This window comes from Rattus norvegicus, chromosome 3 (genome assembly GCF_021556685.1).
Source record: "Rattus norvegicus strain SHRSP/BbbUtx chromosome 3, alternate assembly SHRSP_T2T, whole genome shotgun sequence".
Taxonomy (NCBI): Eukaryota; Metazoa; Chordata; class Mammalia; order Rodentia; family Muridae; genus Rattus; species Rattus norvegicus.
This window is the reverse complement of record NC_141536.1, coordinates 54,573,695-54,595,111: the sequence shown is the minus strand read 5'-3', so window position 1 is coordinate 54,595,111 and position 21,417 is coordinate 54,573,695. Positions and strand designations below refer to the sequence as shown.

Genomic DNA, 21,417 nt, shown 5'->3' with positions numbered 1-21,417 from the left:
GGGCGGGTCTAGAGGTTTCAGCTCCGGACTGCATACCTAAGCAGAAAGACTGGTTTCTAGAAGTGATATAAGTAGCTCTCTTCTCATTCTGCTCTGAGTAGGTGAATGGCATCATCTGGGCCTCATCCAGGTCACTGTTCACCGTGTGTACTAGGTCCCAATTAACCCCCTTTTGTGTCTACTGACTACTGACTTGTGTCAGGTTTGAGCTGGTTACGGAAGGACAACACCTTAGACTCCCTGCCCAGCACAGCTCTAGGCCTGTAGACAAGACAACATGTGCACGCGTTGAAGAGACAGGTGGAGAGCTACAGCTGCACGTGGCAATGGCTGGTGAGCACCGAGGCTCAGACACTAGGGGCTGAGTTCCAGAAGGCTGGCCGTAAGGAGCTATAGCACTAGGGGCAGAGGATCCCAACACTCTCAGAGATGCACACCACTGGCTGGTGCTGGGCCATTACTATTTAAAGCCTAGAGCTGAAGAGTTCTAGATCCCAACAGCAGAAGCAGAGAGACAAGGACACTGAGGAGAGTTGCTTTTTATCTGTGGTTTCTGTCGAAACAGAGCAAAAGATTCCCCCCCCCAACCCCCCTGCTGATTGGTAACAGACTGCCAGGATTGCTTCTGCTTGTTGGCCTGATGGTGGTGAGTAGAGATCTGTGTCTGTCTGTCTGTCCTTCAGTCAGTATGAATGTGAGAATTGCAGTCCTTACATTATAGATGGTAAGTCTCACAGAGATTGTGTTCACTGTTTTCACGTTTATTTTTATCTGTTTGAAGCTTGGCCTACCTGTATGTATGTGTACTACATGCATGGCTATTGCCCACAGGATCAGAAGAGCATTTTATCTCATTTAACTAGGGTGTTGGAGACTGAACCTAGGCCTCTGAACATCTCTCCAGCCCCGTTTGTGTGTGTGTGTGTGTGTGTGTGTGTGTGTGTGTGTGTGTGTGTGATATAGATTCTCATTTAATTACAAAATGTCCTCTGCTTTATACATGAGACAGTTCAAGGCTAGAGAGGTTCTAGGTCTTAGCAGAAAACATACTGGGGGAGAAGTGGAAAGGCAGTTCTCTTTTCCTGCAACCCCAGTGCCCATTCCAGTTCTGTCATTCATAACAATTTGGCCTGGAAAGACTGTTCTCTCAGAGGCTCTGTAAGTAGAGAGTTGCAGTATCAGAGTACACACACGGTTTCATTGATGTGAAATAAACTGTTATGTTTTTGTATATCTTTCCCCCGGGGTAATATTCTCATGTTGTAAAAGTTATTGTCTCTAAGACCTGTTGGGGATCTTAAGGTAACTTCATCTGGAGAGAAAGTCCCTCCCGCAACAAACAAACATAAAATCTCTTTTGTAGCCAGACTTTTGGCTACTTTGTGGGTTCCTTTTTCCCCCCACCATTTTCTACCTCTCTTCCACCATTTCAACCCCCTTACACTTGGAGAGGAAAGAAAGGATAGAGAAGGAAGGGGGAGATGACATCTTTAGATTACTTCCTGCTGATTAGGGGGCCTCTCGAGTTCCTTGGGGGCAAGTTGGATCTTCTTAGTCAGGATATCTATTTTCTTCCTCTCATTTCTTTGCACTTGTGTATGACTGCTTCACAAACTACAATAAACTGTATTCAACTACCAGCCAGTCAACAAGCCTCTTCTTCTATGGGGCTCTAGCATTTATATATCTCTAAAAAGTTCCCAGATGTCACTCACTAGCAAAAGCTTTCTGCAACTGGCAAAATCACTCCCCTGCCAGAGCACAAGGCAAATCATAGTCACCCACTGTGAGGCAACCCCATATCCCACACCTGGGATTAAAACAAAAATACATTTCCATAACATTTCTGTCTTTTTAGGAAACCAAATTTCTCAGCATATTTACTTATATGTGCGTGCGTGTGTGTGTGTGTGTGTGTGTGTGTGTGTGTGTGTGTGTGTGTACCTGTGGATGCACACACATTTCAGCTCACACATAAAGGTCAGATGACAGAGGACAACTTTTTTGTCCTTTGAGACTGGGTCTCTCTATACAGCCCTGGCTGTCCTTGAACTCTCCATGTCAACCAGGCTGACCTTAAGCTCAGATATCCTCTTGCCTCTGCCTCCTGAGTTCTAGGATTAAAGGCCAACAGACCAACTTTTGATAGTTGTTTCTTTCCTTCATTTATTGTGGGTCCATCTTGGTGGCAAGTATAAGCCATTGTCAGACCTAAAAGTTAAACTTGTAAGCCCCACTCACCCGAGCCGCAGGTAACTTCCTGGAATGCTGGGAGTTGTAGTTGTAAGCCCCACCCACCCAAGGATCAGGTAACTTCCTGGAATGCTGGGAGTTGTGGTTCTTGGAAAATAATAAAGCCACATGAGAAAATATGGTAGCCATGAGTTTGTCCTTAAAAGTCTCAGCAACACATGTCTTAGGCTACTCAACCAGGAATCCAGGGAGTGGTCCTGACCAAAGCCCATCCTGCTCAGAATTTAATTAAAGCTTGCTCCAAAGTTGGTTCAAAATGGTAGATCTCGTTTTTCTCTGGCAAATTTCAGGCTTAATCCCACTTCACTGGCCTTTGCCTTTGAATCTTGAATTATGTCTTAGCTGCCATTTAATTGCTGTAAGTTGTCTCATCAGTAAACCAGAGGCTAACATCAGTTGCGTGGGCTTCGCTCAGCTGAAGTCGATACACCCCTCTGTCAGTTCGGCAATGCCTGGTTGGTAGCGTTCCTTCGGGCTGATTGCTGCTGCTCCGTCTTTAGTCCGGACTGCATGGCGACCGCTGATGTTTGACAACGTTCCAGATCACAATTCTCCAGCATCCTTTTGCTTTCATTTTTGATGATTATTCCCTGTGTTTCCTTATGCCTTTTTCCTTTGGAAAATTTTTGTATGGGCTTTGGTGGACAATGTGAACGTATACAATGGGAGTCTCTTCCAACAAAATCCTTGAAAAGAATCTCCACCACCGTGGAACCACATAGCATAACTCTGCCTTCTCCTACACAAGAGTCCCCCTATTGTGTCCTCCTGTTTGCACCAAGAATAGAGAACTTAAAGATTTATTAATTGAAAGATGGTGCCAGGAACTCTTAGGCACTTCACACCCGGCGCAGGGATGGAAATACACAACTGAGACAAACAAAGGGGCCGGACTCAGAGTCTGAGGCCTTGGCAGTGGAGGGAAAGAGTTCGGTTAGTAAGTGTAGAACAGTGCCCACGATGGGCTCCCTGGGCATGAGACTTGCAGGACGAGTGGCAAGATCTAATATGCTCCACAAGTGTAGATTCCGTTGAGAAGGTAGAATGTCTTGATCCCCTCTGCCATAAACAGGAGCACACACTGAAGGAATTAGGGTGGCACAGCAGACTGGAGAAGGAGTACGATATCAGGGCCTTCCCTTTGGGGAGTATAGGGTAAGACCAAGCCACACTGGAACACGAAGAGCAAACAGCTCAGTGCTCGTGATGTCACGAGGCGCAAAGGCCGAGTCGTGCCCCTGGAGGAGTGAAAATTGCTCTTACAGGTTTGCTTCTCAGGACTCAATGTCTGTCACCTCCTGAGAGGAGACGTAAAGGGACACGTGGTGGGGCTGCTGAACCTTAGAAAACAGTAAGGACTTAGATGCTCGTGGAACTCATTGCTTCTGTTTCAAAGAAGAACACTGTAATAAAGCGAATGACCTCTAACATTCAGGATGTTGAAAACTAGGGCTAAAATGGGTTTAAAACAATCTGAGAAAAGATCATATGTCTCTTGGAGTCATCAAGTCTGATTTCAATATCACCCATGATTAAGCCACTACGTAAATGTGGAGTATAAAGGTGTAGCCTTTTATCAATAAACACACAAACTGTCCTGATTCACCCTCAGATCCCATCTGTCTCCTTCCCTCTATAATTTTGTACCTCCCCTTTGGGACTTGAACAGGCTGGAGCTGAGCTTGGGCACATTTTGGTTCAAGAGTGGGGTTGATGAACCTCGACACCTCCATCCCTGTCCTCTAAATTTGCCAGCTAAGCTCGTCAGCTACCTTCCAAATTTCAGCAGAGTTGTTGATCATCCACGGATGGTCTGGGCTCCTCTGCTTAGTGATGTAAAGGTTGTGTGACTCACACAGACTTGATTCCTGGAGAAGGCAATATTCTGATGGGGAATCCAGACTCATGTGGGAGGAGAAGGGAGTCCCTAGAAGGAGCTGACACTGTGTAGTTCCAATGCTCCTCCTGCGATTTCATCTAGTCACGTGACTAAATGCTGTTCCCATTTATGAGTATTTATACCTTTGCCCAACATCACAGGTCCATATGCTTCGTGGAGTTTTTCCACTTAGATTTTTAATTACAGGCACTCTAAAGTAGTCCGTTCTTCCCCCAAACGGATTATGACTTTCTGCACCTCAGCAAATAAGAGATATCTCCATCTTTCTAGCTGGCATGAGCAAACATCTTGGAGTTATCCCTGTCTTTGCCCTTTTGAAGGACCCTAGTTCTTACTAAAGTGTAAGAGCTATTAAGAGGCTTGGCCTGGTAGGAAGTAGGTAGGTTATGGGGACACTAGGGTCTTTCGCCAGTTTTACACCCACTGCCTCAGGTCAAGATTAGGCCAAGTACCAGGTCCCTGCCTTGGGTCAAGGATAGGGCAAGTACCATTCTCCACTCACAATTCTCGGGAGGAGCAGGGACATTCTTGAAAATCCTCAGAATGTACTGACTGGTAGTCACCTGCCCTCTGGTCCCAGATAGAGTTTGAATGCATGTCGTATGCTTGCTGGTCAATAGATTCAAAGGTCAATATGCTTAGACAGTAAGTTTAAATAAACTGTAAACTTGCTGATGTAACCTGTACCCCTAAAATGTATAAAAATGCTTGTGATAGCCATTCAGGGTTGCCTTCCAGTCACTCGCTACAAGGGGCTGATTGAAGGTGGACCCTGAGGCGCCAGAAAATAAACTTCTTGTGTTTGCATCGAACTCCATTCTCATGTCTCACTTGGGGAGGGGGGGAGGCTCCCAGTAGTTAAGACTCACTTGGAGCCTTACACTTTCATTTGTGGTAAATCACTGGATCTACCTTTAAACTTCATCCACATCAGATTCTGCTCCTACTGCCCTCATTCTCCTCCCCACAGCCAGCACACTAGGATCCGTGATGGATTTCCTCTATGTGGTGCTCTCTGAGGTCCTTATCTACAGTTTAGGCCCAGGTCTTTGCCTGCCACTGTTCTACTCAAAGCACTTCTAGGGCCCAGTCTTAGTGAAGCCCAGGTCTTCACAGTGCTCCTGTTGTGAGGTATCCATCAGAGAAGACCGCTCGGACATGGGTTCAAGACAATAGAAGGTCTTTATTAGTTGGCCAGCGACTGAACCGGGTGTTCGGGACCAGAGTGCAGTCCCGAGCCTTTCTCAGGGTGAGCTTTTAAATGTAAAAATCACACTCTGGGTTGACATAGCTCAGTTAACAAGAACAGTTAGCCAGAAGTAGAACTACTTAAAAGTAAAAAGTCAAGGTTAGTACACTTAGGGACTTCCCTAGAACTATGGATTTGAATGATTGGGTTTTTGTTTTCATTTTTGGCAGGGCAGTTATGGTATCAGTCATAGGCTCTGTTACATTCCCACTGCTCAGGCACCCCGGATCCTGGACTTACATCTGGAAATGCTGTTTCATGCTGCTCTTTTTGCTGTTTTCCTGACTATTCTAGGGATCCTTCCATCTCAGGGGCTTTGCAATTACCATCGGATTGGAAAGTCCCCCCTCTTATGCACAAAGTTAGTTCCTTCACTGTCATGGTGATATTTAATATTAATGAGGGTTTCTACCCTGCCCTGGATCATTCAGTTCCCAGATAAAAGACACAAACCATTTATATTTACAATAAGCCTTTAAAGCACTAGATCTGGGCAGACACCAACCCTCTGTGCTATTTTGTCTACTTCTTTATCAATAACTCTGTGATATAATTTGCCATGTTCCACCTGGGACGCTCTTCCTCCAACTGGCCAGCCCTCATGGCCATATTTTCATGATTCACTTACCCCATGGCGTCTTTTCCTATTTCCACCTTCTCTCCTCTCCCTCGTGGTCCTGCCTAAGACACCAAGCTCAGGAGTTGAAAACCCACCTACCTCTCTTTTGCCCAGCTACAGGCTGTAGGCATCTTTATTGGCCAATCAGAGATGACTTGGGGGACAAGGATACATAGCACCACCTGGTGTACTTGAGGGTCTCCTTGTCCCTGGGCAATGCCAGGGCTAGTGTTCACATTCACTGCACAGCCAGAGACCAAGCCTCAGCCCTTCACATTCTAGTCTTTTCTCTCATGTGCGTTCCTCAGTGAGACCTCCCACCTTCTATTTAACACCAAGATTCTCCAGGACACTTCTTTCCCCAACCCTTCATACCTCTTAAAAATGTGTTTATTTACATTTTTTAGTATTTGTTCTTCCCACAAAGATAAGCTCTGGGACTAGAGAGTTGGTAAATCAGAAAGACCTGAATTCAAATCCTTAAACTTCACATGGAAAGCTATGGCTGTGTGCACCTGCAACCCTACTACTGACATCGGCACCTCGATGGCCAGACAGTCTAATCAGTTGGTGACCACTGGGTTAAGTCCTGTCTCAAAGAACAAGGTGGGAAGCAATAGAAGAAACCACCCAATATCTACATCTGGCCTACACACACACACACACACACACACACACACACACAGACACACACACACACACACATTCACAGAGACACACACACAAACACAGACATACTCACACAAACACACAGGCACACACAGATACACACAGACACACACACAAACACAGATGGAGACACACACAAACAGACACACACAGACAGACACACACACAGACACATACACAGACAGAGACACACACACAGACACACAGACAGACACACACACAGACACATACACAGACAGACACACACACAGACACATACACAGACAGAGACACACACACAGACACAGACACAGACAGACACACACACACACACACAGTTCTGAGAAACTGACTTATTACTGTCTTGCCATTCTGTCCCAGCACAGAACATTCCTAAAGCACTGTTAACTACTCAATTCCTGTTTTGTTGTTTTGTTTTGTACAACTGAATAGACACATTCCTAAAATCTCCCAGCAGACATCTGTGATTTTGATCAGGGAGGGAAGGCACCTGGTGACTACAGAATGAGTGTGACTGCTTCCTATTGGGCTGTTTATTTTTCTTCTGGATTCTAATGAGAAGGCAGAGGAAGGGAGAGCAAGGAGCTAAGTCCTCCCTCCTAGACCAAAGCCTCCTGGAAGAATCTAAGGGACATAGTGAACTGCAACATTGTCTAAGCATTGTCTTAGCAGATGGAAAGAGAGCAAGGTTTAGTAGATTTGGTTTGAGACAAATCTCAGTGCCTTCTTAATTTCACCTAGCAACTTGTTTATTAAATTGGGTTTTTCAAGACATGGTTTCTCTGTGTAGCCTTGGCTATCCTGAACTTGCTCTGTAGACCTATAGTGTGCCTGCCTCTGCCTCCTGCATGCTGGGATCAAAGGTGTACACTTGCCACCACCAGCTTTAACATTGGATTTTAATGCTTTCACTTTTCCTGGTGGATTTTGAGTTAAGAGAAAGTATTTTTGGGATGGTAAAGGGAGTTTATTGTTCCACGTTTGGTTAAATTCTCTCAACACTAAAAGAAACTGATCGTGGTACTTGTTCTGATGGTCAAGATTGCCCTTTGAGCACACTGTGTGGTGGTACATAAGTTAGTCTGAAATGTGTCACCCTAACAGAATGGTAGTTTCCAAGTGATTTGTTTCTTGCAGAGTAATTTTTATTACATAGATGCAGTCAGGGATCTGAGGACATAAAAGACCCCAAGCCTTGTTACAAAATAGATAAAATGTTAAACAGGAGTAAGGAACTCATGAACGTTAACAATTGAAATATACAATTGAAATGAGTGTCTCAGGAGGTAAAGGAAGGAGGATTGATGTAAGTTCAAGACCAGCCTGGACTACAGACTGAGAGGCCTTGCCTCAAAAAAACAACCCCCCCCACATATATGCACATGTTTACACAGTTGACTTTTGACTTCTGTTTGTGGTATGTAATGTGTATGATGTGTATGTATGCATATATGTATGTTTGTATGTATGTGTGCATGTGTGTTTTCACTGCAGAAGTCTTTTATATGTTTATTTCTAAGCATCTTATTTATTTTTGACAAGGTCTCATGTACTTGAGGCTGTTCTCAAACTCCTCACCCCACTACCCTCACCTCCTGAGGATTTAAGGCTGCACCATAATGCCAACAATACCCAGTGTTTTTAAAATGTATGTTAATTTTTGTTTATTCTTCTTTCATACATCCCAGCTGCAGCTTCCCCTCCCCCACTCTTCTCAGTTCACCCCACACCTTCCATCTTCCCCAGATCCATCCCTACCTTGTCTTCCTCTAGGAAAGAGCAGGCCTCCCAGGGACATGAACTCCACATGGTACAAGAAGACACAATAAAAACAGGCCAAACCTTCACATCAAATCTAGGCGAGGTAACCCAGTAGGTGTGAAAGGATTCTAAGAGCCCACAAAAGGATCAGATACACTCCCAATCCACTGTCAGGAGTCCCACCAAACCCCAGGCCAACACCCATAACATATACGCAAAGGGCCTAGCACAGGCTCCTCGATGGCCGCTTTAGTCTCTGTGAGGCCTCACGAGCCTTGCTTAGTTGATTCCATGGGGACATTCTCTTCTCTGTCTTCCCTCTGGCTCCCACGGTTCATCCTTGCCCTCCTTCTCGGGGTTTCCTGAGCTCCAACTGGAGGGACCCAATGGAGAACTCCAACCTGGACTCTCTTTCAGCCTAATGTTTGGCTGTGGCCTCAGCATCCTCTCCCAACAGCTGCTGAACTAGGCACCAATCTATGAATATAGATCCCCTTTTTTTGCCAGTCATGTTTGGTCCCACCCTTGGTCTCTGGGCTATCCAACCTCCAGTTCCCGGTCGTCCAGGCAGTGAAGTCATTGGTGCGCACTCCCACACGTTCTGCACCACTACTGCCCAGCACACCTGGCAGGCAGGACAGATTGTAGGCTGAAATTTGTGTGTCTGGGTTGGTGTCCCAGTCCCATCACCAGAAGGATTGTCTGGTTACAGAACATTGGCTACTACTGTGACAGTGAAACACCATGACTGCCGGTCTGTATATAGGATCCTGTTTGAGGAGCTCTGGGAGCTCTGGTCTGGCAGGGGCAGTCAAGGGGGTTTGAAGGGGAGAGGGGAGTCAGTGTAAAGTGGTGAAATGCTGCACAGAGCCCGTGTGTGCTGGGGGGAGGGCAGGTGGTACAGCTAGGTTGGAGAGGTGATAGGTAGCCCAGGCAGCTTCCAGTTGTGAAAGCCGGGAAGTAAGTACTGTAGCTTATATGACAGAAGCTCTCAGATGATCCAAAATGAAGTAGTTCTCACACCTTTATTCCTTCTGGATAGGATCTAATGTACATTATGGGATGGTTGGTGTCTGAAAAGGATGCTTTCTACTGGCTTGCTCTGAGTTGTCAGGGATGCCTCATCTGTATGTGGAGGGGCTTGGGGTGCTGCCCCTATACGACTGTCAGGATCCTCTCCATGGGGTGCTGTGGTCTGGGAGCAGGAGAAGCTCCTACCATCCTCTGGTATGAGCTGCCCGGGCTTCCGAGCACACTCATCCTTACCAAGTTTCCTGGCATAGTCTACAGCCCCATGTATGACAAAAAACAACTCGGGGAGGAAAGGTTGATTTTGCTTTTAAGTCCACACCACAGTTCACTACTAAGAACGTCAGCCATGGGGGAGTCTGCTTATTGGCTTGCTTTGTCTTGCTCAGCCCGTAGCACACAGGCAGGGCTCTCTCTACCCACAGTGATCAAAGGCTCCCACATCACCTATGAGAAAAACGCCCTACAGGCCTGTCAATGGCCAAGGCTATTTTTTTTTCTTTTCTATTTTTCGGGAGCTGGGGACCGAACCCAGGGCCTTGCACTTGCTAGGCAAGCGCTCTACCACTGAGCTAAATCCCCAACCCCCCAAGGCAATTTTTCAATGGAGGTTTCATGCCCTTAGATGACAATAGCTGTGTCAACTTGACATAAAATTAGCTAGCATAGGTCCCCGGAAACTGGAGTTATAGACAGCTGGAAGCTTACCATGTGGGTGCTTGGTACTGAACCTGGGTCCTGTGGAAGAGCAGTCATTTCTCTTAACTGAAGAGATATTGCTCCAGCTTCCATTTAAAAAAATACATTTAAAATAAAATATAACTACTAATTACTTCACGCCCCCCCTCCCAGTTGTCCTTACAATACCTCCCATGTACTCTGTCTGCTTTTCTCTCAAAAGTCATGGACTGCCCCCGCGTGCCTCTCTCTCTCTCTCTCTCTCTCTCTCTCTCTCTCTCTCTCTCTCTCTCTCTCTCTCTCTCACACACACACACACACACACACACGTGCAAATGCCTAAATATGTAAATACGACCTGCTCAGTCTTTTTAGAGTTACTTGTTAATAGGCTTGCAGGACTGACCAGTTAGGGAGATTATCCTAAGGGGGAAAAAAATCAGCCTTCCCAATGCTGTGACCCTTTAATACAGTTCCTCAGGTTGTGGTGACCCCCGACCGTAAAGCTATTTTCATTGCTACTTCTTAACTGTCATTTTGTTAGTTATGAAGCGTAAGTATCTGATATGCAGGATATCTATGAATCCTTTGAAAAAGCTGTTCTAGTCCCTGAAGGGGTCATGACCCGCAGGTTGAGGGCCACTAGGTTGCTCGCACTTCTGCCTACAGGTGAGATGCTGTGAGCCCCCTTCCATGTTGGCACGTCTCACTGCTGGTGACCTCTTCAGGTCTTGTTTAGGCAGCCATATTGCTGAAGCATCATGGGAGTTTCCCTGTCATTTCTGGAAGACACGATCTCATAGCTGATTTCCGGGTCGCCTGGGTCTTACAATCTGTCCCCTCTTCCTCAGGTACAAGCTATTAAAGTTATTGTGAATGAATTTTCCTAATTTCTGTTACAGCATAGTACTAGTATATAAAAAGCTACTCGTTTTGTATATATAGATTTTTAATCCTGCTACTTTGCTGAAAGTGCTCGTAAGACCTGCTTTCTTGTGGAGTCTAATTTGGAGTCTTTTAAGTGGGATCATGTCATCTTAAATTCTGATTTTTTTCTTTCTATTTACCGTCATGACTAAGAATTTAAAAGGAATTAATCAGAGTGGAGAGAGTGTGTACCCATGTCTTCTTCTGGATTTAATACCTTCAGTTTATTCCACATTTGCAAGAGAATTGCCGCTTATAACTTTATTGTGTGGAGGCATGCTCCTTCCACGACTAATTATCTTCAGGCACTGGAGAAGATGATGAATCTTGTCAAAGTTTTTATCTCTATCTCTCACTACAACCATGGGATCATTATTTGTTCTTGATTCTATTTATATGCCTACTAAATTTATAGATTTGCCCATATTGACTTTTTCTTCCATCATTGGAATGAAATCAAGTTGATGATCTGGCTGTCCTGGAACTTGTTTGACAAGTTGCTTACTTAATTGGTTTTGGTATTACTAAAAAGGTGATCAAATAGTTTTATGAACTACCCCACTAAGGCTAGTGAGAGTTTGTGGTTATTTTGATATTTACCACAACAGGAAGCTCATATTCTCTTACCATGGGCTCCATGGGAATTTTGGGTTAATTTCCTGTTATGACAGATAGAAAAGTCTAAACAAGCTCTTACACTATTGTTTAGCTTCTTTCTAAAAAATTGTTTTAATTTTCATAATGGGTGTGACTTTTGAGTCTTGTTATATTATTTCTCTGGGAGACAATGAAAGATTCAAGCTTTTCTGATTACAGACTAAAGTACACAGTATTTTGGGAGAAAGGTGGTTTTTTTTTTAGAAAAGATGATTAGGCTCTGGACACTGTCCAGAGTCATATGGATAGATTTGATAAAGGGAGATTGCCTGAAGAAGTAGATCCAAAAGAATAAAACAATAACAAAAAACAAAATTTCATCCTAACCAGTCTGTACACCTTATACAGTCTGATTCAATCCATACAGATATCTTGATGATACTAAGGCTTTGTTTGAGATTTGTATGTTACAGAATGTACAGCTTTGGTGAGTTTCATGGTCAGACCTGCTTGAACTCCTGATCCTTAGGATCCAGTCCAAGACAGACATCAAGACTACAACAGTTGCTGGTGTGGCCAGTTTCCTCATCACCCCCCCCCCCCCCAGATATCTCAATGCCCGTGTACAGCTTGAAGAAGCCATTGAGGAGTTGTCGCCTCAATTCCCTGGACTTTGGGGGGCTGAAGGTGGTTATTCTAAGGCTGTTTTTCTGAGGAATTTAGAAATGGTCATTATTTAGCAGGGAGGAATTATCCCATGATCTCATTATTTAGCAGGGACGAACAGCCATGATCTCATTTGGTAGAAATCCTTGTATTTGTTACTAAGCTAAAGTTATAATCTTTTATAAAGATTATAATCTTTTACATTGGTAAAGAATTTATTTGATACAAGTTTAGATTTTCTTTGATATAAATTTCTAACTGATTTAACATTAATATTGTTACTCTCATGTACAGGCATTGTCCCTATACAGCACATTTAAGCATACAAGGCTTAGACTCAGTCCTTTACTGCTATTAAAAAACTAATCTGACATGATTCAGCATGTGAGTTAAGGGCTAAATAGCAAATTCATAGCTCTAAGTTTATTGTTAGAGTGCTTTCAAGATAATTTATTAAGATAATTAACAGACAACAGTCCAGATTACTTACATAGTTAGATGGCTTTCAAAAACGTCAGAAATCCACAAAATCTACATTTAACGTTATTTACCTTTTGTTGAGACATGTCTGTGTCTAACAGCCCCCCTTTGGTGGATTCAAAGAAGAAATTGAACATCTCTACCTCCAGGTGAGGTGATGTATTGTGGTGAGACAGCCACTAGGTAAGAATTGCCTCAATTCATCTGCAGACTCAATACTGTCCAGAAAAGGACACATTACAGATTGAGTTGATTGATAATTTCTGCCAAGCTAGAGTGATCAGCCCTTCAAAATTCTGTGTTTCAAAAGTCTGTCAGATGATCCTAGGCCAGAAGGCTGAAGGTCTGCTCTCACTTGTTGCTGACAGGGGACTGTGCAAGTAGAAAATTGTCTCTATAACCTGTCTCAGTTCTAGAAACCATGTTAGGCTTCCTGTCATGCCTATGACATGATATATGTCATGATATATTGGTCATTCTCAGATTTTTGATGGGGTTGAAGACTGATTATAGTCTCATAGCCTACTCAGGCTGTTTAACTTTAAGAATACATATTTAATTATATAGTTATCAAATAGTATACAAACTAGCCAGGGTATAACATAGGTTTTAAGCCTTTCTTAAGCTAAAATAGATAACTAAATGTTCTGTTTAACTGATAAATGTTGGACTGGGTGTTAGGTATATCTTATACTTTTAAATTACAAAATGATAATAGTTGTGCTCAGCTTATATTTGAGAGAAAAGTTTTTTGTTTAATTAGTCAGAAAGGGTGAAGTGTAGGTTCATTATGCAGGTGAAGGTAGACAAGTTAGGTCAAGGCTGTGATTGGACAGTGAAAAAAATAAGGCAGGGACAAAGCTTTTGTAAGGCGGGAGAGGAGGCGGAGAGAGGGGAGTCAAGGTGGAGACAACAGAGCGGGATGATCCAGATCCAGGTGGACTAGGTCAATTTTATCTTGTCTAGGTGGGTGGCTTATATCTTTAGTAATTGGCAGTGAATTTATTGTGTGGATGTATTGTGGATTGATAATTGAACATATAAATCTGATTGTTGGCTTGCAGTTTGTTGAGTCTTGATTTTACCGGGTAGTTGGGAGTTTATATTTTAACTACCAGGGGGAGGTTGCTGGGAGTGTGGGCAGAGTCCGTGTCAGGGAGCCTTGATAGGCCAGCTGCTGCTGGACTTCTAGAACCATGGTTTTACTGGGTAGCTGGAACCAGAGGGTTAATGGCTAGCAGAGAGCCACTGGGGGAGGTGCTAATTTGAGATAAATTAGCTCTAGTTCCAAGGGCCCATTGGAGCTGGGATTAGCGACTGCCAGGGTAGGCACAGGAACCAGTTCTGACGTTTTTATTTTTTTACTGTAACATATCACTATTTAATGAATAAGTACTTATAATGGTGGTATCTTCATAGACTGTTTCCCTTTATTTATAGTAGCCTTAAAAATCTCGTTTAATTCCTTTTGGTTTAAAGACTGCTTTGTCAAACATGGGTAGAACTATTCTTTGATTTGGTTTCTGTTTGCTTGAAATACTCTCCATCCTTCCATTTCTATTGTGTTTTTAATCATTAAGTGAATTTCTTGCAGACAGCAAATAGTTGGATTTTGTTTTTTAAACCATTCAACCAGTCTGCATCATTTAATTGGAGAATTAAGACCATTTATTTTTAGGGCTGTTGGACTAAGGATGTAGCTCAGTTGGTAGAATGCTTGCCCAGCATGTACAAAGCCCTGGGGTTGACAACCAGAACTACATAAAACTGGACATGGTAGTGCATGCTTGAAATTTTAACACTTGAGAACGTCAGAGTTTAGAGATAATATCCTCCTATATAGTGTGTACACTTTGAGGATAGCCTGGGCAAGAAATTTTGCCTTGAAAATGTATTTCATATGTAATATATATGTATATTTAAGGTTATTATTTAAAGGTGTGTGCTTCCTATTAATCATTTTATAGGTTTGCTGATTTGCCTAATGTTTTCATAATTTCTCTACTCGTCCAGTGAGATTCTTTCCCTAGCTCTGTCTTTCTCTGTGTTGTATTCCCTTGAGTCTCTTTGGTAAAGCTGCTTTAGTGTGAACTGTGCATGTCTGTGAGCTGGTAAAGAGGCTGAGTGGGTAAAGGCACTGACAACATCAAGTTCCATGCCTGGAACACTTGTAAAGGAGAGAACTGATTTCACTAAGTTGTCCTCTGACCTATATGTGTACACCGTGGCAAAATGTGTGTACAGGCATACACATGTGCACCTACATAAATCAAACTTAGTCTTCAGTAACAATTTTGGAGTATTTTGTGAACTATGCTGTATTTTAGATATACCATGGCACTGTAATATCTGAAAAGTTAAAAAAAAAAGATCTTGCCCTCAATTCAGATTGGCATATTCATGAAGAAATTATTTTGGAATGATTTTTAAAAATTTCTTAATTATCTCACAGCCAATTTAAAAGTGGCAGAAAAATTTCAGACAATACTGAATCCTGGATTTGGAGAGATGGCTCAATGGTTAAGAGCATTGGCTACTCTTGCAAATGACTCCAGTTTGGTTCCCACCACTCATATCAGATGGTTCATAATCACCTGTAACTCAAGCTCCAGGGGACTCAATGTCCCCTCTGGCCTTCAGAGGCACATATACACACACCTTCAGACATACATGCACACACACATAAACAAAAGAATTGAGAGATCTACCTACCTCTGTTAAACATAGATAATAAACTAGCTGGGTGGGACCCCGACCTGGAATTACCATTCTAATGGTGCCTGGACCTATTCACTCTGTCCAGGGCCGCCCTTGAACTCGGGGATCTGCCTGTATTTGTATCTGCCTGCCTTTGTATCTTTCTGACAAGCTGGCTCATAGTGCAGTCACCTCTGTTCCTTTAGGTCTGTGAAGTTCCTTATACAATTCATATCACATCTTTCATTTTTGCATAGTTGAGACATTATATACTTTTGAACTCATGCTCTTAATATTCTTTCCAACATCCTTAAGGGCTATCCTAAAGGTCCCAGTGTTTACTATTTTGCTGAGACATTAGCCACACCTTTGCCTCCCGGACTGATGTTGTCTCTGACTATCATGGAGTCATTAATGTTAACAGGGAGGACAAGGACAATCCTTGGAGGAATGTGAAAATATGTACATTATTATACAAACAAGCCTTACTCCCATAGCAGCCATCGACACTCATGGAGGCCCATACCTGCTGGCCTGTCCCAGGGGCAGAAACCATCATTCTGTCCCTACCAAGGCCATACACACATGCACACACACACACACACACACACACACACACACAAAACACACATACAAACACACACACACACACTCACACTCACACTAAGAGAGAGACACTCACGCAAAGAGAGATGCACGCACACCAATCTTTATTTTCCAGTTACTTCCGGGTTGCTAGGGATACAATCATGAAGAACACCAAAGTCCTGCTTGAGGAACACAGAGGTTATGTTCTCGGCCAGGGAGGAGAAACTGAACACCACATATACTGACACATGCTACATGAACAGTGAGTTCCATTTTGTTTTAAGGCTTGATGTGGTCATTGAAAGGGGACTGGAAGAACAGATGTTGAGCCATGATGTTACAGAGGCAAATCTAGACACTACAAATAGGAGAAAACTATTTACCCTCACCACCTTGCTTTTCTCACCTGTAAAATGGGGATAGAGCATACTTACTACATAGTGTTGTAAGGCTGTATGAAGTACGTAGAGCGCACTTTATGTTCTACTGTTCTGTGTTCCTGGCACATTCTATCTCCTCCATGCTTCCCTACATGGTCAGCCTTAAACGTGAGCAAGGAGCTCAAACTAGGAATGCGGAACGCTTGAACTCAGCACCGAAGAAGCCACAGTTACGCCACGCGGCAGCTCTCTACGTTATATTTGGATTTGCATGGCATATACTCTGGAAAATAACTCTTGTGATGGCAGCACCCGCTAGGACCCGTCCTCACACTCGTCCGAGCTGTCCTCGCTGCCGTCCTCACTGCTGTCCACCTCGCTCTCGCTGCTGGAGTCCTCGTCACTTTCCTCTTCCTCCTCCTCCTCCTGAGCTTTCTCTGCCACAGAGAGGAGAGAGATGCTAACCATTGCCCCCAGGGCCCACTCTCTTCCAAAGCTCTTAGATATCTGCTCCCTTTACCACCAAATGTGCATTTTCAGGACTGTGAAAACTGAAATGAACTTGGGGTGGAATTAAAATAGAACAAGGACATCAATGTAGTTATCTTGACTAGATGTTTTGTAGGTTCAAAATTAACTTAAAGCACAGGTCTATAAAAAATGACTCTTACTATTAGCAATGAAATCTTTAAAAAGGCTGGCATGATGTTACATAATCCCAGAACTCAAGAAGCTGAGGCAAGAGGATCATTTCAGGGCTGGCTTTGATAGTCTGTCTTAAAAACAAACTAACCAAAGTTTGTAAAAGGGAAAGGAAAATCTGAAATAGACTAAGGGGAATTGGCTTAGGGGGCTCTAGTGTCACTGGAAATTGTGAGACACATAATACTGTGACACATGGACATGGTGACACATTCTGCTTTTCCATGTTCAAGGGAGCTGGCTTGTGTGGGCAGTTCCATCCCATGGAGAGAATGGGCAGTCACCTCTCTCATTCATAGAAGACAAGCTGATTTTACTTAGCCCTTTTAAACACCCATTTAGACCAGTTGTTCTTAACCTGTGGATCTTGACCCCTTTGGGAGTCAAAACCCTTTCACAGGGAGCATCTGAGTCCATCAGAAAATACAGATATTTATGTTATGATTCATAACAGTAGCAAAATTAGTCATAAAATAGGAACAAAATAATTTTATATTTGGGGGGTCACCACAACATAAAGAACTGTATTAAAAGGTGTCAACGACAGGAAGTTTGAGAATCACTGTGTTAGACATTCTTCAACATTCCCTGAAGATATATTTTCACAATCTCTCTTAACTTTTTTTAGACACTATTTACAGTTCTATGAAAAAAAAAAGGAATTTTAAAATTTAAAATTACCCTTCAGCAATATTTCTTCAATAAGTGAGAAAAATTCTTTGGCCACAGGATTTTCTGGTTCATAGATTAGGACTGAAAATGGACAAAAGAATACATGTTATTGATATCTAGAGTGTTTCAGCAAACAGCCCCCAATAATGAGATTGCCAGAAGCTGTCAATCAGAGCAGGCGGAAGCACAAAGCAAGAGCTTCCACAACATATCACGTGGTCATCTGAGAACAAAGGAAACTCTCCACTTCTTTCTGGAGTTTTATGGGTTAAATGATGTTCTCCCGAATTTCCTACCTCCTATCTGAAGAACACAACCTCTTCAGCACAGCTTCTTTCCCAGGCCCAGATAGCTCCTCTTTGAGAAGAAATTCTCCAAAGGGTAACAGTCTTGCAAATGACAACTTGAGTGACTGCTAACCCTGCTCCTGCTCCAACGTCACCCACCCAGTGCCTACATAAAGGTCCTGTCTATCCCAAAAGAGTAGCTTTCTCCCTTGTAGCAACCCTTCCATGACAGAAGTGCCAATGTTTCAAATAGGGAAACGATGGTATTTCTTCCTCTTCATTCTGACAGCTTTCACCCCTAGTCTGTACCTGGCCTCTGACACTTCAATGTCCTCTCCTCTCCATGCCCTGCCCCCACTTTTTAAAGTAATATTCCCTTTTGCTGATTCTTGCTGTACCTGTGTCACTTCTGTTGGGCTACTTTCTGGAGGGCTTGTAGACATGCTACCAATATCCTAGAGCCACAGTTCCTTTTCAGAGTCACCCTATACTTTCCAAACTCTATAGATCACCCTCTGTCTCTTTCCCACCGGCCTCGAGGATTATTCCTGATTCTTTCCAGTCACCTCTTCACGCTATGCAGTATCTTGGTGGCCCCCAGGGGGCACTGAAACACCAATCGTGCTATTTGTGTGTGTGTGTGTGTGTGTGTGTGTGTGTGTGTGTGTGTGTCTGTCTGTCTGTCTGTCTGTCTGTCTGTGTATATGTGATAATTGTGAATGGTTCAAGGCTCCATTGGGGGAAATGATCCCTTGGCTTTCGTCTCAATACCCCAAGCCGGTGACTATTTTTGAATTACTAAACGTGGCTAACATCATCAGTCTGAGCTGGACTATGGGCCTGCTCAAAAATTCCTTTCAAGGACATCAGGTGTCCTCTGAACCAATATCTTCTTGTAAAACTCTACTTCTTTCTATATTTTAAGTTAGACTAAAATATGCTTATCATTAGATTTCTGTGAGGCAAACACCCTCTGTAGAGCCTGTTCCTTGCACGCCCATTTCTTAATGTGTATTTGGGAAACTAGGTCAGTTGAGGAGGTAAAGTTTACATGGAGGAGTAAACACAGGATTTGCCGAACCATTCACGTATTTGGAGTATGGCTTTCCAAACTTATTTGATGATGGGTCCTTTCTGGTGAAGCATGCTAACAATTCTTAGGACACATCAGGAACTTTCCTGTGGGGATCAGGATTATCTCCTGGGCTCGAATGAGATCAGCTATCCCTGTGCTTCAAAAGACACAAAGAGCAGAGGTGGACAGAGGAGTTGGAAACACGGCAAATGCCGGCTGAGAGCTGGGAAATGTCAAAATCATTAAAGAAATGCTGTAAAGTTGTAAAGTGGAATCTCTGAAATTCTCTCCCTGGATGGTTTTGGCAGCAGACTGGACATGGGGAAGGAGGATATACAACCCCTAAAACAGGTCAACAGAGTACGCCTAAAACAAAGCACAGAACTAAAATGTAAGAATGTACTTATTTTTACCTTATGTGCATGGGTGTTTGCCTGCACGTAAGTCTGTGCGAGGGAGTCTGAGAACCTGGAGCTGAAGTTACAGACAGGTGTGAGCTGCCTTGTGGTTGCTGGGGATTGAACCCGGGTCCTCTGGAAGAGCAGTCCGTGTTTAACTGCTGAATCATCTCTCTAGCCCCCAGATCTAAAGTTTAAAACTCAGGGCCGAGTCAAAGATACATGTTAGGCAATAGTATTATTATTATTATTACTATTAAATTATTCATTATTTTATTATTAATTTTGTCTGTTAACTGGAGACCCAAGAAAAGGAGACTGACCAGCTAGGGCAGATATGGTACCAAGAAAATTTTGAACTTGATAAAACTATCAAGCACAGATTTAAGAAAGTCAGCAAAGCACCCATTGCTTAGACATCAAGAAAACCACAATGATTCTGAGTAATTCTAACCACCAAACACCAGCTAGAAAGATGAGGTAGACCCTATCTCTCCTCTGATCAGAAGCTTCCAGTGTTTTCCACCTACCACAGGGTAAACGGTCCTTCATCGGGGAAGGTCGGTGATGCCCTCTCAGCCCATGCCCATGTCATGCCTCTGGCTTGCATGCTAGCACATGCCTCTTGCCCAGTTCGATCCACACTGATTGTGTTGCTGCCTCAGGCCCCTCCGCTCTCGGCACACCCACGGTTCATCCTGCTCTGTGCCTTGTTCCTCCATATGCCTACCTTCTGACTTCCTACATTTCAGTTCTGTGCTCAAGTTCTGAATGAAGCCTTCCAGGCTATCCTATGGAAACTGACCTTCTAGTACCTTCTTCTCCTCTTCCTTACTTTGGCTTTCTCCATAGCACCTATCAGTCATGACACACCATTTACTTATTACTTTATTGTTTGTCCATCACTAGACATGGCTGTGGGGTTGGTTTCGGTAGACTGCTGATTTTCCAGGGTCTCACACAGTGCTGAACATTTGTGGAATAAACACATGTTCAGTTAATATGGACTCCTGGGCCACCTGACTCTACTCTGAAACTAGCAGCATAAAGCGATTTACTGTCTCCTGTCATGAAGATTCTGCTTTCCAGGACGGCATCAGTCTGTCTACATCAATTTAATACACAGAGGTGCTCTAGGAGTCCCAGTGAGTTCACAGATCAACTGAACTCATTTATGCTAAAGGATCTCTGAGACATTGGCAGAGAATTCACTAGACTGGGATGGTCAAGCCATTTGCATGTTATGGGCTCTGTTCTAGAAGCGAGGGAAGCTGGAGAAGGTAAGAGTGTTTTGTACTTACTCATCTGACATAACTTTTTTGCCAGCTGGTAGTCTCGACCCATTTCTGCTCTCAGGAACTGGAAAACAAATTCTTCAGATAAGCGATTTTAAGACAAAATTTAAACAAACTCCCTTAAAAAATACTGATTAGTGACTAGTTATTCTGCTTTTGTTTTATTTTATTTTATTTTTTGAGACAGGGTTTCTCTGTGTATCCCTAGCTGTCCTGTAACCTGCTCTGTACATCAGGGTGGACTCAAACTCACAGAGATCTGCCTTTCTCTGCCTCCGGAGTGACTGGGATCACAGGGAAGTGCCCATTTTACCCTACAGCTATTCTGCTTTTAACATCTGCTCATTTCTCTATGGGTGAGTCTGTAGTCAGTCGACTAACCACTTCTGTATTTTTATATTTTAAGATTTTTGTTTTTATTCATGCACGTGCGTGCCTGCGTGCCTGAGTGCATGCGTGCATGTGTGTGTGTGTGCGCGCGTGTGTATGTGTGTG

General features: G+C 43.4%; 1 protein-coding gene across 6 annotated transcripts in view; it reads right to left on the bottom strand.

Moving 5' to 3' along the window:
* Positions 1 to 16,218: 16,218 nt before the first annotated feature.
* The window catches only part of Erich2 (glutamate-rich 2), a 41,198-nt gene continuing 35,999 nt past the window's right edge, over positions 16,219 to 21,417 (bottom strand). For 5 of the 6 annotated variants that reach the window (XR_015683296.1, XR_015683295.1, XM_087653831.1 and 2 more), the window contains 3 exons: positions 20,929 to 20,986; positions 17,877 to 17,948; positions 16,219 to 16,930 (listed from right to left, as the gene is read on the bottom strand). Coding sequence is in view for 4 of the 6 variants with exons in the window: in XM_087653831.1 (XP_087509957.1) it covers positions 16,809 to 16,930; positions 17,877 to 17,948; positions 20,929 to 20,986 (252 nt within the window). In the remaining 2 variants the exon portion in view is untranslated. 6 annotated transcript variants of the gene reach the window in all.